The sequence below is a fragment of the Oncorhynchus mykiss genome, chromosome 29 (assembly GCF_057628025.1).
Source record: "Oncorhynchus mykiss isolate SJ-2025 chromosome 29, ASM5762802v1, whole genome shotgun sequence".
Lineage (NCBI taxonomy): Eukaryota > Metazoa > Chordata > Actinopteri > Salmoniformes > Salmonidae > Oncorhynchus > Oncorhynchus mykiss.
The window spans coordinates 19405001-19420600 of record NC_143050.1 but is presented as its reverse complement, the minus strand read 5'-3'; the positions used below and the strand labels follow the sequence as shown (position 1 = coordinate 19420600).

General features: G+C 45.0%; 1 protein-coding gene across 4 annotated transcripts in view; it reads left to right on the top strand.

Moving 5' to 3' along the window:
* LOC110509938 (gamma-aminobutyric acid receptor subunit alpha-3) overlaps positions 1 to 15600 on the top strand; it is a 143396-nt gene that overhangs the window by 11626 nt on the left and 116170 nt on the right. For all 4 annotated transcript variants that reach the window (XM_090226749.1, XM_036967508.2, XM_036967509.2 and 1 more), the window contains exon 2: positions 14280 to 14386. In XM_090226749.1, coding sequence (XP_090082875.1) covers positions 14301 to 14386 — 86 coding nt within the window. In that variant the 5' untranslated portion in view covers positions 14280 to 14300. The remainder of the gene's footprint in view (positions 1 to 14279; positions 14387 to 15600) is intronic.

Here is a 15600-nt window from a genome sequence, read left to right as displayed (position 1 = left end):
TTATTCTAAAAGTATTTTATCTTCACAAATCTAGCTATTTAGCTGAGTATCTGTGTGTGTGGAGGCTTGAGATGTGTATCTGGATAGATAGACAGGGTTGGATTTCAATATGGTACACAATATTGAAGCCTTCACCGTTATCCTATTGCCCGTTGCGAGTGCCTGTTTGGGGTCATTCCAAATAGTTAAATGTCTTATCTCTCTCGCACCAGTATGTACATACAGCTGGGAGAACAAGTATTTGATACACTGCCGATTTTGCAGGTTTTCCTACTTACAAAGCATGTAGAGGTCTATAATTTTTATCCTAGGTACACTTCAACTCTGAGAGACGGAATCTAAAAATCCAGAAAATCACATTGTATGATTTTTAAGTAATTAATGAGCATTTTATTGCATGACATAAGTATTTGATACATCAGAAAAGCAGAACTTAATATTTGGTACAGAAACCTGTTTGCAATTACAGAGATCATACGTTTCCTGTAGTTCTTGACCAGATTTGCACACACTGCAGCAGAGATTTTGGCCCACTCCTCCATACAGACCTTCTACAGATCCTTCAGGTTTCGGGGCTGTCGCTGGGCAATACGGACTTTCAGCTCCCTCCAAAGATGTTCTATTGGGTTCAGGTCTGGAGACTGGCTAGGCCACTCCAGGACCTTGAGATGCTTCTTACGGAGCCACTCCTTTGTTGCTCTGGCTGTGTGTTTCGGGTCGTCGTCATGCTGGAAGACCCAGACACGACCCATCTCCAATGCTCTTACTGAGAGAAGGTGTCACGGCCGTCCTCCTCTTCATCTGAAGAGGAGTGGCGAGATGGATCTGAGGACCAATACGCGGCGTGGTAAGTGTCCATGGTCAATCTTTAATAAAGAAAGTAGTGAACACTGAACACTATACAAAACCATTAAACAAAATAACAACCGTGAAGCTAATCATATGGACTGTGCTGAAACAAGCCATCAACATAGACAATCACCCACAAACAAACAGTGCAACCCAGGCTACCTAAGTATGATTCTCAATCAGAGACAACTAATGACACCTGCCTCTGATTGAGAACCATACTAGGCCGAAAACATAGAAATGCCCCAAAACATAGAAAAACAAACATAGACTGCCCACCCAACTCACGCCCTGACCATACTAAATAAATACAAAAAAACGGAAATAAAGGTCAGAACGTGACAGAAGGAGATTGTTGGCCAAGATCTCGCGATACATGGCCCCATCCATCCTCCCCTCAATACGGTGCAGTCGTCCTGTCCCCTTTGCAGAAAAGCATCCCCAAAGAATGATGTTTCCACCTCCATGCTTCACGGTTGGGATGGTGTTCTTGGGGTTGAACTCATCCTTCTTCCTCCAAACACGCCAAGTGGAGTTTAGACCAAAACGCTCTATTTTTGTCTCATCAGACCACATGACCTTCTCCCATTCCTCCTCTGGATCCTCCAGATGGACATTGGCAAACTTCAGATGGGCCTGGACATGCGCTGGCTTGAGCAGGGGGACCTTGCGTGCACTGCAGGATTTTAATCCATGATGGCGTAGTGTGTTACTAATGGTTTTCTTTGAGACTGTGGTCCCAGCTCTCTTCAGGTCATTGACCAGATCCTGCCGTGTAGTTCTGGGCTGATCCCTCACCTTCCTCATGATCATTGATGTCCCACGAGGTGAGATCTTGCTTGGAGCCCCAGACCGAGGGTGATTGACCGTCATCTTGAACTTCTTCCATTTTCGAATAATTGCGCCAACAGTTGTTGCCTTCTCACCAAGCTGCTTGCCTATTGTCCTATAGCCCATCCCAGCCTTGTGCAGGTCTACAATTTGATCCCTAATGTCCTTACACAGCTCTCTGGTCTTGCCCATTGTGGAGAGGTTGGAGTCTGTTTGATTGAGTGTGTAGACAGGTGTCTTTTATACAGGTAATGAGTTCAAACAGGTGCAGTTAATACAGGTAATGAGTGGAGAACATGAGGGCTTCTTAAAGAAAAACTAACAGGTCTGTGAGAGCCGGAATTCTTACTGGTTGGTAGGTGATGCTTTGTAAGTAGGAAAACCTGCAAAATCGGCAGTGTATCAAATACTTGTTTTCCCCACTGTATATGTCAGCAGGTTGGTCCTGGTCAGTCCCTGGATGGGTGGACAAATGCTGCTGGAAGTGGTGTTGGAGGGCCAGTAAGAAACACTCTTTCCTCTGGTCTAAAAAATATCCCAATGCCCCAGGGCAGGGATTGGGGACATCCGTCTTTCGGATGGGACGTTAAACGGGTGTTCAGACTCTCTGAGGTCATTAAAAAGATCCCATGGCACTTATCGTAAGAGTAGGGGTGTCCTGGCTAAATTCCCAATCTGACCCTCAAACCATCATGGTCACCTAATAATCCCCACTTTACAATTGGCTCATTCCTCCCCCTCCTCTCCCCTGTAACTATTCCCCAGGTTGTTGCTGTAAATGAGAATGTGTTCTCAGTCAACTTACCTGGTAAAATAATGGCTAAATTAAAAAATATATATATGAAGGTTGCTTGTCTGCAATGTAATTCCAGTTTGTATTGTCATACATCAGATAATGGATTGTGAAATATAAATACATTTGTGGCATCTTCCCCACATCTTCCCCGCCCTTTTTGAAACATAATATGAGCAAATGCTTAACTGGATCGTGTTCACATTCCATGTATTAATTCTATGGGAATTACTGTATCCGCAGAGCTGTTCATTTCTGTATTGTACAGTTTGCAGATTTTGATAAATGGGTGTCAAATATTGCAGATACAGCAATATCTTAGAAGAAATTGCCCGATCGTGCTTTATTTGAACACATGTATGTAGTTGGGAGGGCATTATAGGACTTACCCTTTCTTTAGTTGACAGTTGCATATAAATGAACTGTCAATGGATTTCTGAAAATATCTATTGAGTCGATGTTGTTTGTTAGACATCCATATGATGCTTAGTCAAACACAAGATGTTTCTTGGCCAGGACTCCTCCTCATCACGCATGAGTCAGTGTTTCCCTGTCTGCTCTCGCCAGAGGGAGCGTAAACATTGCTTTGAAGTGGATTATACAGCCCAAGGAGCAGACTTAGACCATTCCGCCCGTTCCCACTGCAGCATCCCATATGCTTATCACATTCATATGAAAGCCAAATTGTTTTTGTTTAGCCTCATACACTAACCATGCCTATTTCATGAGGAGTCATTCTTGCTCTTGGAGGTGATATGTCCTTAATTGGCAAACACCTCTCTCTGCCCCTGTCGTGATTCAGCCCATCAACTTGTACAGGCTTTAGAGGAGCCAAGCTGTTGAAAGGCCATGTTGACCTTGCCTAGTCAGCTATTAAAGTCAGTTCCATCTCTGCTGTCTGCCCCTGGAGTCCTGCAACCGCAGCACTAATATCACAGTATCACATTAATACAAATCTTAATGAAGTTGACTCACCTTGCAGTTAGAAGTGACTAAATGTGGTTCCCTTTTGATTTACATGGCCTGTCAGAGTCCCCTGTACCTCCCACTAGTGTGCTCCTCTTCTGAATGTCCTGGACTGTTAGATTTAGGGGTTGCAAAGTCAAAGCTGTCAGATGGTTAGTGCCATTTCAGCCCCCCAGCCTGTGTGTGAACAGGAGTAGACAGCCCAGACTGAAGCTGCTGCCCCCGTGGAGGTGTGGTGTCTCTGGCCATCTTCAAAGTGGTAACACAAACCGCTGGTGGCTTGGTGGGTACTGAATTGTCAACTTTATGAATAATGAGGAGAGAGAATATCTACAATGCCTTCAGAAAGTATTCACACCCCTTGACTTTTTCCACATTTGTTGTGTTACATCCTGAATTTAAAATGGATTAAATATATTTTGAATACTTTCTGAAGGCATTGTAAATTCCCATATATTCATAGAAAGTAAATGATAAAATGCCACAGATATAGGACAGTAGCCTCGGACAACCATCCTGATTTCGCGAGCTTACATCTGTGTAGCAAAACAGAATGTGAGCTGGCAAGATCCAAATGGTCATACGAGGTTAACAGTACAGGGCTAGAATGAAACAGGGTATAGAAGAGCATTCCAGTCCACATGGTATTGTCAAAAGAGGCCCTGAAATCTGTGGGGGCACCAGCTCAGACAAGGGAGAGGACGATAGTTTTACTTCTTGCCTGCTTGCAGTCCAGTGACAGTGACACTGTCTGTTTATAGCCCTTAATGTGGATCTCTGTCCTCCTCATTTGCGAGAGTTTGTTTTCAGGATATTAATCATTTGTTTGTGGTGCAGCCTTTTGCCTTTTAGGCATGAGGTACACTATATTTACAAAAGTATGTGGACACCCCTTCAAATTAGTGGATTTGGCCATTTCAACCATACCGGTTGCTGACAGGTGTATAAAATTGAGCACACAGCCATGTAATCTCCATAGACAAACATTGGCAGTAGAATGGCATACTGAAAAGCTCAGTGACTTTCAATGTGGCACCATCATAGGATGCCACCTTTCAACAAGTCAGTTTGTGAAATTTCTGGCCTGCTAGAGCTGCCCCGGTCAATTGTAAGTGCTGTCATTGTGAAGTGGAAAAATCTAGGAGCAACAACGGCTCAGCCACAAAGTGGTAGGCCAAACAAGCTCACAGAATGGGACCGCTGAGTGCTGAAGTGCGTAGCGCGCAAAATCATATGTCCTCAGTTGTAACACTCACTACCGAGTTCCAAACTGCCTCTGTAAGCAACGTCAGCACAATAACTGTTCGTTGGGAGCTTCATGAAATTGGTTTCCATGGCTGATCAGCTGCACAGAAGCCTAAGATCACCATGCGCAATGCCAAGCGTCAGCTGGAGTGGTGTAAAGCTCACCGCCATTGGACTCCAGAGCAGTGGAAATGCATTCTCTGGAGTGATGAATCACACTACCATCTGGCAGTCTGACGAACAAATTTGGGTTTAGCAGATGCCAAGAGAATGCTACCAACTGTAAAGTTTGGTGGAGGAGGAATAATGGTCTGGGGCTTTTTTTCATTGTTCGGGCTAGGCCCCTTAGTTCCAGTGAAGGGAAATCTTAACACTACAGCACACAATGACATTCTAGATGATTCTGTGCTTCTTCCAACTTTGTGGCAACAGTTTGGGGAAGGCAATGTCTTGTTTCAGCATGACAATGCCCGTGCACAAAGCATACAGAAATGGTTTGTCGACATCGGTGTGGAAATACTTGACTGGACTGTGCAGAGCCATGACCTCAACCCTATTGAACACCTTTGGGATCAATTGGAACGTCGACTGCGAGCCAGACCTAATCGCCTGACATCAGTGCCCGATCTCACTCATGCTCTTGTGACTGAATGGAAGCAAGTTCCCGCAGCAATGTTCCAACATCTAGCGGAAAGCCTTCCCAGAAGATTGGAGGCTGTTATAGCAGCAAAGGGGAAGCAACTCCATATTAATGTCCATGATTTTGGAATGTGATGTTTGATGAGCAGGTGTCCACATACTTTTGGTCATGTTGTGTAACAACAACAGTATGAAGGAAATGTATTTGTGAGACATGCCCATTGGAAAGGCTGCAGTCGATTGTTCACTCAGCCTTTGGTCACTGAGGCACCCAGCAACCTTGTCTTAGACTACAGATAAATGTATCAATGACATTTAAGACTGTTAGATATAAGATATGTGAGATGATGACCACAATGCGAGCAGGTCTTGCTTAAATAGGAAGCAGTAGATGTCATGACATTAACAGACACAATTTTCTGTCAGACATTATAGGGCAGGGAATTGTTATTTCTGGCTCTGGAGGGCTGGCATCCTGCGGCTTTTATGGATAACATAAAATCTCTGATGTCTAACAATCCAGAATTACTTGTAATATAGGCCCATTAATAAAAATGCTGAAAGAGAGAATGATTAAACAAAGTAATTTGGTGCTCAGCTGCAATGAACATGGGGGATTCCCCCGTCTAAAGTGTTTCAGCCCAAGAGGAATGCATTCATCAGGGATACAGACACGTTTGGGGATGGGACAGACCTGCAGAGATGCGTCCCGAGTGAGCACTTGAAAGAGCTCAAATCTTTAACATCTGTTTAACCATCCTCAGCTCATTTGTGTTCCCCAGCTCCTGTAACAGAGAACATTTGCTAAATACCCCTGAGGAAGATCTGTGTTTGATCCTCGATCTGTAAGGCTGCGAAAGGGATTTGGGGATGGGATGATGGGTTCTCACCGTCATCCATATAAAAGGGCGAGAGGCTGTGAACCGCTACACCGCTTCTGTAAGCGGTTAGCTGTATGAGCTCAGCTGACCCACAGAGCAGAGCCACGGTGTGGGAACAGGGTGGTGATGCCGACCAGTGACCTGGCAACCACTGACCCACAGAGCAGAGCCACGGTGTGGGAACAGGGTGGTGATGCCGACCAGTGATCTGGCCACCACTGACCCACAGAGCAGAGCCATGGTGTGGGAACAGGGTGGTGATGCCGACCAGTGACCTGGCCACCACTGACCCACAGAGCAGAGCCACGGTGTGGAAACAGGGTGGTGATGCCGACCAGTGATCTGGCCACCACTGACCCACAGAGCAGAGCCACGGTGTGGGAACAGGGTGGTGATGCCGACCAGTGGTCTGGCCACCACTGACCCACAGAGCAGAGCCACGGTGTGGGAACAGGGTGGTGATGCCGACCAGTGACCTGGCCACCACTGACCCACAGAGCAGAGCCACGGTGTGGGAACAGGGTGGTGATGCCGACCAGTGACCTGGCCACCACTGACCCACAGAGCAGAGCCACGGTGTGGGAACAGGGTGGTGATGTCGACCAGTGACCTGGCCACCACTGACCCACAGAGCAGAGCCACGGTGTGAGAATAGAGGTCTAATGCCGAGCTTCCCTAATGTTCCTTGTCCTTTTAAAGCGGTGGAGCTGATGGACAGACAGCCCCGCTGGTACCTTCATGTATTTATTCCGTAGTTTACCAGGTGAGTTGACTGAGAATACATTCTCCTTTACATCAACGGCCTGGAGAAAGTTGCAAAACATCATCAAAATGCATAGTTAATATGCTGTATAAGCAAGCAAAAAAACACAAACACAATGAAATATAAACACAAGATCAAGGTCCTCAAACAGCCATCTGGACTGTCTCAGAGGCACCAATTCATCCATTCCACAAGCAAGGTGGATCTACGAGACTTCCAAGAGGAATACTTTCTAATACAGTGACGTGTGCTGAAACTAGCGCCTGTAATAAAGCGTAGTTCGCTATGAGAAACTTTGTGGTATTTGACTATTGACAAATGTGGCCATGGAGATAAAATGAGCTGAGGTTTTTGACCTTTCTCTCTGATGGTTTGACAGGTGCCGGCAGGGAGATGTCTTTTTTTTTATTTTTAAATGAACACAAACGGCCGCGATTGAGAGAATTGAGCCTTGCCGCTCTTTGGCAGGACTGCACATACCAAAGCAGATTTTTCCACACCTTTAAAAGATGATAGAGGTGTCAGAAAACACTCAGTGTTTAATTATTTATCCTTTTCAGAGAAGGATTGTTACCATATGTGGCTTCTCTGTTGGCTTGTCATGAAGGAATCTGGCATCAACTGATCTTACAATCAGAGCAGTGTAGACACAGACCATGAAGTATTAGATAAACACATAACCACCTTCTCAGAAGTAACTTCTTATTGTTACAGTGTGAGTAACACAGTGTGTGTCATCCTGTCAAGAAATCTAATGGCTTTGCACTAGTGCCAGAATCTGGAACAACTAGAATAGATCAATAGGGTAGATGAAGTATTTTGTATTTACAATGCGGCTTCCACCTCCCATCTCAAAGAGTAGTAATAACTCTGTCTCCACCTCTCCCTACCCACTCCTCCCATTTCCTCTCCTCTACCCTCCTCTCCCGCCTTCTCTCACACACACACACACACACACACACACACACACACACACACACACACACACACACACACACACACACACACACACACACACACACACAGCTGGAATCTGGCTGCTTCATATCCCATCAGTTCCTTTGCTCTGGATAACATCTTGCCTATACCAGTAGCGTGTATACATGGACCGATAAATTATTTTAATTTATTTATCTTTCGTCTCTCTGTTTCACAATTTTCCATCAATTCGCAAGTGGCTGAATCTCACCGGAGAAATCAGAGCGAGGGATACAGCACTCCTCTGTCTTAGTATGTGTAGCCCATGTATCTGATGCTGTCTGGAACAGGGATACAGCGCTCCTCTGTCTTAGTATGTGTAGCCCATGTATCTGATGCTGTCTGAACAGGGATACAGCGCTCCTCTGTCTTAGTATGTGTAGCCCATGTATCTGATGCTGTCTGGAATAAAAGAGTATAACATGTTGCTGCCATAGCATTTGATTGATTGATGCCAGCAAGAGTTTGGCCTCCCTTGATAACATTTTTATAAAATAATTAGCCAATCAGCATTGAGCTGAGCTCAACTGTGGGTTGTCCCGGCACAGCAAAACGCCAACCAAGGGTGGCCAGTTTGGATTTGGCTCCACACCAATCAAATCACATCCTAAGCAAAACGTCATCATTGTCAGACTTCTGGTCTGCTTGTGTTGCTGTCCTGCAGTAGCGAGTTTGCTAAATCGGTTCTTTCCTAAGCAATGTATGGAGATGTGGATTTGGACTTGTAGTTTTGACTTAACTCTCTGTGCAGGCCAATGATTATGATGGCAATTCTGATCTTACCATAGATTAATATATTGTGCCACAGTCCTGAGATGATTGAAGTTCAATATGTAGCCTACAGTAGATGTACAGTTGAAGTCAGAAGTTTACATACACCTTAGCCGAATACATTTAAACTCATTTTTTCACAATTTCCTGACATTTAATCCTAGTTAAAATTCCCTGTCTTAGGTCAGTTTGGATCACCACTTTATTTTAAGAATGTGAAATGTCAGAATAATAGTAGAGATAATGATATATTTCAGCTTTTATTTATTTAATCACATTCCTAGTGGCTCAGAAGTTTACATACACTCAATTAGTATTTGGTAGCATTGCCTTTAAATTGTTTAACTTGGGTCAAATGTTTTGGGTAGTCTTCCACAAGCTTCCCACAATAAGTTGGGTGAATTTTGGCCCATTCCTCCTCACAGAGCTGGTGTAACTGAGTCAGGTTTGTTGTCCCTCCTTGCTCGCACACACTTTTTCAGTTCTGCCCACAACTTTTCTATAGGATTGCGGTCAGGGCTTTGTGATGGCCACTCCAATACCTTGACGTTGTTGCCACAACTTGGCAACTTAATTTCCATCCTCATGATGCCATCTATTTTGTGAAGTGTACCAGTCCCTCCTGCAGCAAAGCACCCCCACAACATGAAGCTTCCACCCTCGTGCTTCACAGTTAGGATGGTGTTCTACGGCTTGCAAGCCTCCCCCTTTTCCTTCCAAACATAACGTGGTAATTATGGCCAAACAATTCTATTTTTGTTTCCTCAGACCAGAGGACATTTCTCCAAAAAGTATGATCTTTGTCCCCATGTGCAGTTGCAAACCGTAGCATGGCTTTTTTATAGCGGTTTTGGAGCAGTGGCTTCTTCCTTGCTGAGCGGTCGTTCAGGTTATGTCGATATAAGACTCGTTTTACTGTGGATATAGATACTTTTGGACCTGTTTCCTCCAGCATCTTCACAAGGTCCTTTGCTGTTGTTCTCGGATTGATTTGCACTTTTCACACCAAAGTACGTCCATCTCTAGGAGACAGAATGTGTCTCCTTCCTGAGCGGTATGATGGCTGTGTTTATACTTGCGTACTATTATTTGTAAAGAGGAACGTGGTACCTTCAGGCGTTTGGAAATTGCTCCCAAGGATGAACCAGACTTGTGGCGTTCTGCAATTTTTGTTCTGAGGTCTTGGCTGATTTATTTTGATTTTCCCATGATGTCAAGCAAAGAGGCACTGAGTTTGAAGGTACCTAAGTGTATGTAAACTTCCGACTTCAACTGTATGTAGCCTAGTAGGCTCACGCTAACTAGTTAGCTAACTTAGCTGGTTCATTGTTGCCCATGCGAGGAAGTTGGGCTAGCAAACATTTTAACTAGGTAGCCTATGAAAACATTAACTAAAAGTGTACTGTATGACAGAGTCATAGACTGTCAACATGAAAGAGATGAGGATGGCATTGGAGTTCAACTAGTTTACAAGTAGGGTGAGTCAACATGTATTTATTTATTTTTATTTGCACACACACACAAGCTCACACACACACACACAGACAGAAATCAGTACCATGGACAGCCACATGATATTTAGCAACATTGATTGGACAAAATGTGTTTGTTTTTCATTTTGATTTCAGTGTTTTAAACTAAGCATATACTGTATATAGCCTTGTTGATTTGATGATGTTTACACGTAAGTTGAAATCATGCTGGAATAGCCGAGGCAGTGCTCCTGTTGTCTTTGTGTTGACTTGGGGTAACGCCGTCGTTCTAAATCAGTAGTTGTTTAGTAGACTGTCGGAAACAGTAACTTGCTTGACAATACCGAATGTCACATGACTGTTTTTTTACGTGCAATATTTGCTTTGGGGACTTCACCGGACAGATGTTGTGTTCCAGTTTTGTGACGAAACAAATGTGTGTGTAGTTGAATTTTTTCCGCCGCTGTGTGACTGTCTTTTTGTTGTCACGGCCTTATTGTATACTGTATCAAGGTGGTGTATGAAGGAAGGGGTTATAGAGCAAACACAATTATCACAATGGAAGTTGTAATATGGCTGTTTCACTGGCTTGGTTTCCCCTGTGATTTTACCCACGCACCACTACTGTTTTCAACAAAAGTCCACCTGTCTACATTTACAGTGTAAGCAACGCAGTGTTTATGTTGTGACATTTACATGGTGGCGTTTCGTGACAATCTTCTTTACGTCAAATAAAAGGCATATATATTCTCCAGGCTTGGCTTAAAGGGCAATAGTTTTTTTGTTTAGCTTTACGGTCTTGTTGCCAGTACCTCCGTCCCTACAGTCTTTGTTTGTTCGTAGTCTATTCATGTGTGGGTGATTAAATTATTAATCTATACAAAGCCCCTATATCGTTGGTGTGTCTCTGAAGAAACAGCAGTTGTACAAAGTATCCTCTTAAGGGGAAAGCACAGGGACTCCCTAATGCTGCAGCCTGTTGCCTGGGTGAAGCTCCAATCAGAGCTTCGCTGCCTGCGTGAGAGGCATTACTCAGTGTTTATGCTCCATGGCTTTTGTGCTGCTGCATATTGGGCAAAAAAGCAAATAAATTCCCTCGTCTTCACTGCTTTTGGCTCGCGCAGCAAGGAAACAAATTGGACTTGTTTCATCTGAAATTTAAATAATTTGCTTTTGTTAGCGAGTCCAGGTTTTCCTCCAAGTGCTAAAATATTCATATTAGTTTTGTCATCATTGCATCTAAAACTTGAGTTGCTCAGAGCTGACAGTAAAGGCTATGTTTGTCATCATTCTCAGTAGGACTCAGTACTACAGTATTAACAAGCATGGATAGGAAGGTGACTACAAAGGTTAAATCCCACCTGGGCAGGTTAATTCACCTGTAATATTTTGAAGAGCTTTGTCACTTACCATGGGTTGGGACATTAACATGACTTATTTACTACATACAATACAGTATGGAAGGCCCAAAGCTTCCATGACTAATAACCTGTAGTTTCATACTGTATATATCTACTCAAAGCCTAGCATTTTGGCTCAGTATCTCTCTATCTTCATAGCCATAGAAGAACATCAAACCATGAATATGTGCCTCTCTGTCTGTCTGTCTATCTGTCTGTCTGACTGACTGACTGACAAAGCTTGTCATGAGGCCAGAGCAACAGGAAGTCAATTTAGATCCAGTTCCCTCAGGACACCTGCCAGTGAATTATGTGTTTCACTAACTGGTTTCATTCTGCTTTCCAGGACTGGACATACATATTGATCTGAGATGCTAATTCATCTTAACATTAGTGATGGGGGGAAAACATTGATACAGTTGATGATGATGATTGAGTGGGTGCTTATACAGTGTTTGTCCTAATTCACACATGTACAAGTGTGTAGTATGTGTGAATTGGAATTTAAATTTTTTGCATATCCCAACTACCTAACAGTGGGGTTATGGCCAGGGTCTGCCATTATCAATGGCAAACCTGGAGCAGTAAGGTGGTAAGTGCCTTGCTCAAGGGCACATTGACAGATCTTCCACCTTGTGGGCTCAGGGATTTGAACTAACAACCTTTCAGTTACTGGCCCAATACTCTAACTGCTAGGCTACTGGCCACAATGTTATTTTAGACAATATTATATTGACACTTTGACTCCATGTATCAATTTGTTATATATATACATACATACATACATACATACATACATACATACATACATACATACATACATACATACATACATACATACATACATACAGTGCATTCGGAAAGTATTCAGACCCTTTGACTTTTTCCACATTTTGTTACTTTACAGCCTTATTCTAAAATGTATTTACTCGTTTTGTCCCCCTCATCAATCTACACACAATAACCCATAATGACAAAGCACATTTTTTTATTTTAATTTTAGCAAATTTATAAAATAAAAACATTTGAAATATAAAATTGATTACAGCCTCAAGTCTTATTGGGTACGACGCTACACGCTTGGCACAACCGGAATTTGTGGAGTTTCTCTTCTCTGCAGATGCTATCAGGCCTTGTCAGGTTTCAGATTTCTCCAGAGATGTTAAATCGGGTTCAAGTCCGAGCTCTGGCTGGGACACTCAAGGACATTCAGAGACTTGTCCCGAAGCCACTCCTGCGTTGTCTTGGCTTTGTGCTTAGGTTCGTTGTCCTGTTGGAAGGTAAACCTTTGTCCCAGTCTGAGGCCCTGAGCACTCTGGAGCAGGTTTTCATCAAGGATCTCTCTGGACTTTGCTCCGTTCATCTCTCCCTTAATCCTGACTAGACTCTCAGTCCCTGCCGCAGAAAAACATCCCCACAGCATGGTGCTGCCACCACCCTGCTTCACAGTAGGGATGGTGCCAGGTTTCCTTCAGACTTGGCATTCAGGCCAAAGAGTTCAATCTTGGTTTCATCAGACCAGAGAATCTTGTTTCTTATGGTCTGAAAGTCCTTTAGGTGCCTTTTGGCAAACTCCAAGTGGGCTGTCATGTGCCTTTTACTGAGGAGTGGCTTCCGTCTGGCCACTTTACCATAAAGGCCTGAGTGGTGGAGTGCTGCAGATGGTTGTCCATCTGGAAGGTTCTTCAATCTCCACAGAGGAACTTTGGAGCGCTTTCAGAGTGACCTTCGGGTTCTTATTGTTGAGCCCTGACTTCACAACACATTTCCCAATTGGGACGTTAAAAATAGCTAGAGGGCATTCTCCCCTGTTTGCTCAGTTTGGCCGGATGGCCAGTTCTAGGAAGAGGTGGTTCCAAACTTTTTCCATGTAAGAATGATGGAGGCCACTGTGTTCTTGGGGACCTTCAATGCTGAATAATTGTTTTGGTACCCTTCCCCAGATCTCTTCCTCAACAAAATCCTGTCTTGGAGCTCTATGGACAATTCCTTTGACCTCATGGCTTGGTTTTTGCTCTGATATGCACTGTCAACTGTGGGACCTTATATATACAGGTGTATGCCTTTCCAAATCATGTCCAATCAATAGAATTACCACAGGTGGACTCCAATCAAGTTGTATAAACATCTCAAGGATCATCGATAGAAGCAGGATGCATCTGAGCTCTATTTCGAGTCTTATAGCAAAGGGCCTGAATACTGTAAATAAGGTATTTTTCTTTTTTTACATTTGCAAACATTTCTAAAAACCTGTTTTTGCTTTGTCATTATGGGGTATTGTGTGTAGATAGGTGAGGATTTATTTTTTCAATAAATTTTAGAATAAGGCTGTAATGTAACAACATTTGGAAAAAGTCAAGGGGTCGGAATACTTTCCGAACGTACTGTATATATACAGTACCAGTTAAAGGTTTGGACACACCTACTGTACACATTCCAGGATCTTTCTTTATTTGACTATATTCTACATTGTAGAATAATAGTGAAGGCATCAAAACTATGAAATAACACGTATGGACTCATGTAGTAACCATAAAAGTGTTAAACAAATCAAAATATATTTTATTTTTGAGATTCTTCAAAGTAGGTACTCTTTGCCTTGATGACAACATTTCACACTCTTGGAGGTCCTTGGCAATTCCCAGCCCTAACTAACATGTACATCTGTCTGTCCTTCTCTCTTTTCTGCAGGGTTTTGGGCCATAGTTTGATATGGCTGCCACTCTCCAGAAACTTGCAGTATTCGTGTCGGGCATATGGATCTGCCTCCTGCTCCTCAACCCCTTTCCACAAACCGGGTAGGATGACTCATAGTTCACTCCCTTCTCTCCCCTAGCTCTCTTCCATTTCCAGCCACTCGCTCTTCTCCACCTCCTCCTCCCTCCCGTCCTCTTCTGTCCCCCATTTTGAAGCTCTGGGGGTGTATTGCAGCTAATACATTCATTAATATGGCCCTAGTACTGTAGCCAGGCTTTATGATCCGCAGAATACCATTTGGTGGCAGACGTGGCCCAGTGTAAATAGCTATTGGATTTCTAGTGGCAAAGCGAGGCTCAATAAACCTGGAGGAAGGGAAGGGAGGCTGGCCTGCCGACAGAGCAGAGGGGAGACCCGAGGGAAGGCTGGCTTGCCGACAGAGCAGAGGGGAGACCCGAGGGAAGGCTGGCTTGCCGACAGAGCAGAGGGGAGACCCGAGGGAAGGCTGGCTTGCCGACAGAGCAGAGGGGAGACCCGAGAGAAGGCTGGTCTGCCGACAGAGCAGAGGGGAGACCCGAGAGAAGGCTGGTCTGCCGACAGAGCAGAGGGGAGACCCGAGAGAAGGCTGGCCTGCCGACAGAGCAGAGGGGAGACCCGAGAGAGGGCTGGTCTGCCGACAGAGCAGAGGGGAGACCCGAGAGAGGGCTGGTCTGCCGACAGAGCAGAGGGGAGACCCGAGAGAAGGCTGGTCTGCCGACAGAGCAAAGGGGAGACCCGAGAGAAGGCTGGTCTGCCGACAGAGCAGAGGGGAGACCCGAGAGAAGGCTGGTCTGCCGACAGAGCAGAGGGGAGACCCGAGAGAAGTCTGGGCGGCCGACAGAGCAGAGGGGAGACCCGAGAGAAAGCTGGCCTGCCGACAGAGCAGAGGGGAGACCCGAGAGAAGTCTGGGCGGCCGACAGAGCAGAGGGGAGACCCGAGAGAAAGCTGGCCTGCCGACAGAGCAGAGGGGAGACCCGAGAGAAGGCTGGGCGGCCGACAGAGCAGAGGGGAGACCCGAGAGAACGCTGGCCTGCCGACAGAGCAGAGGGGAGACCCGAGAGAAGGCTGGCCTGCCGACAGAGCAGAGGGGAGACCCGAGAGAAGGCTGGTCTGCCGACAGAGCAGAGGGGCGACCCGAGAGAAGGCTGGGCGGCCGACAGAGCAGAGGGGAGACCCGAGAGAAGGCTGGTCTGCCGACAGAGCAGAGGGGAGACCCGAGAGAAGGCTGGTCTGCCGACAGAGCAGAGGGGAGACCCGAGAGAAGGCTGGGCGGCC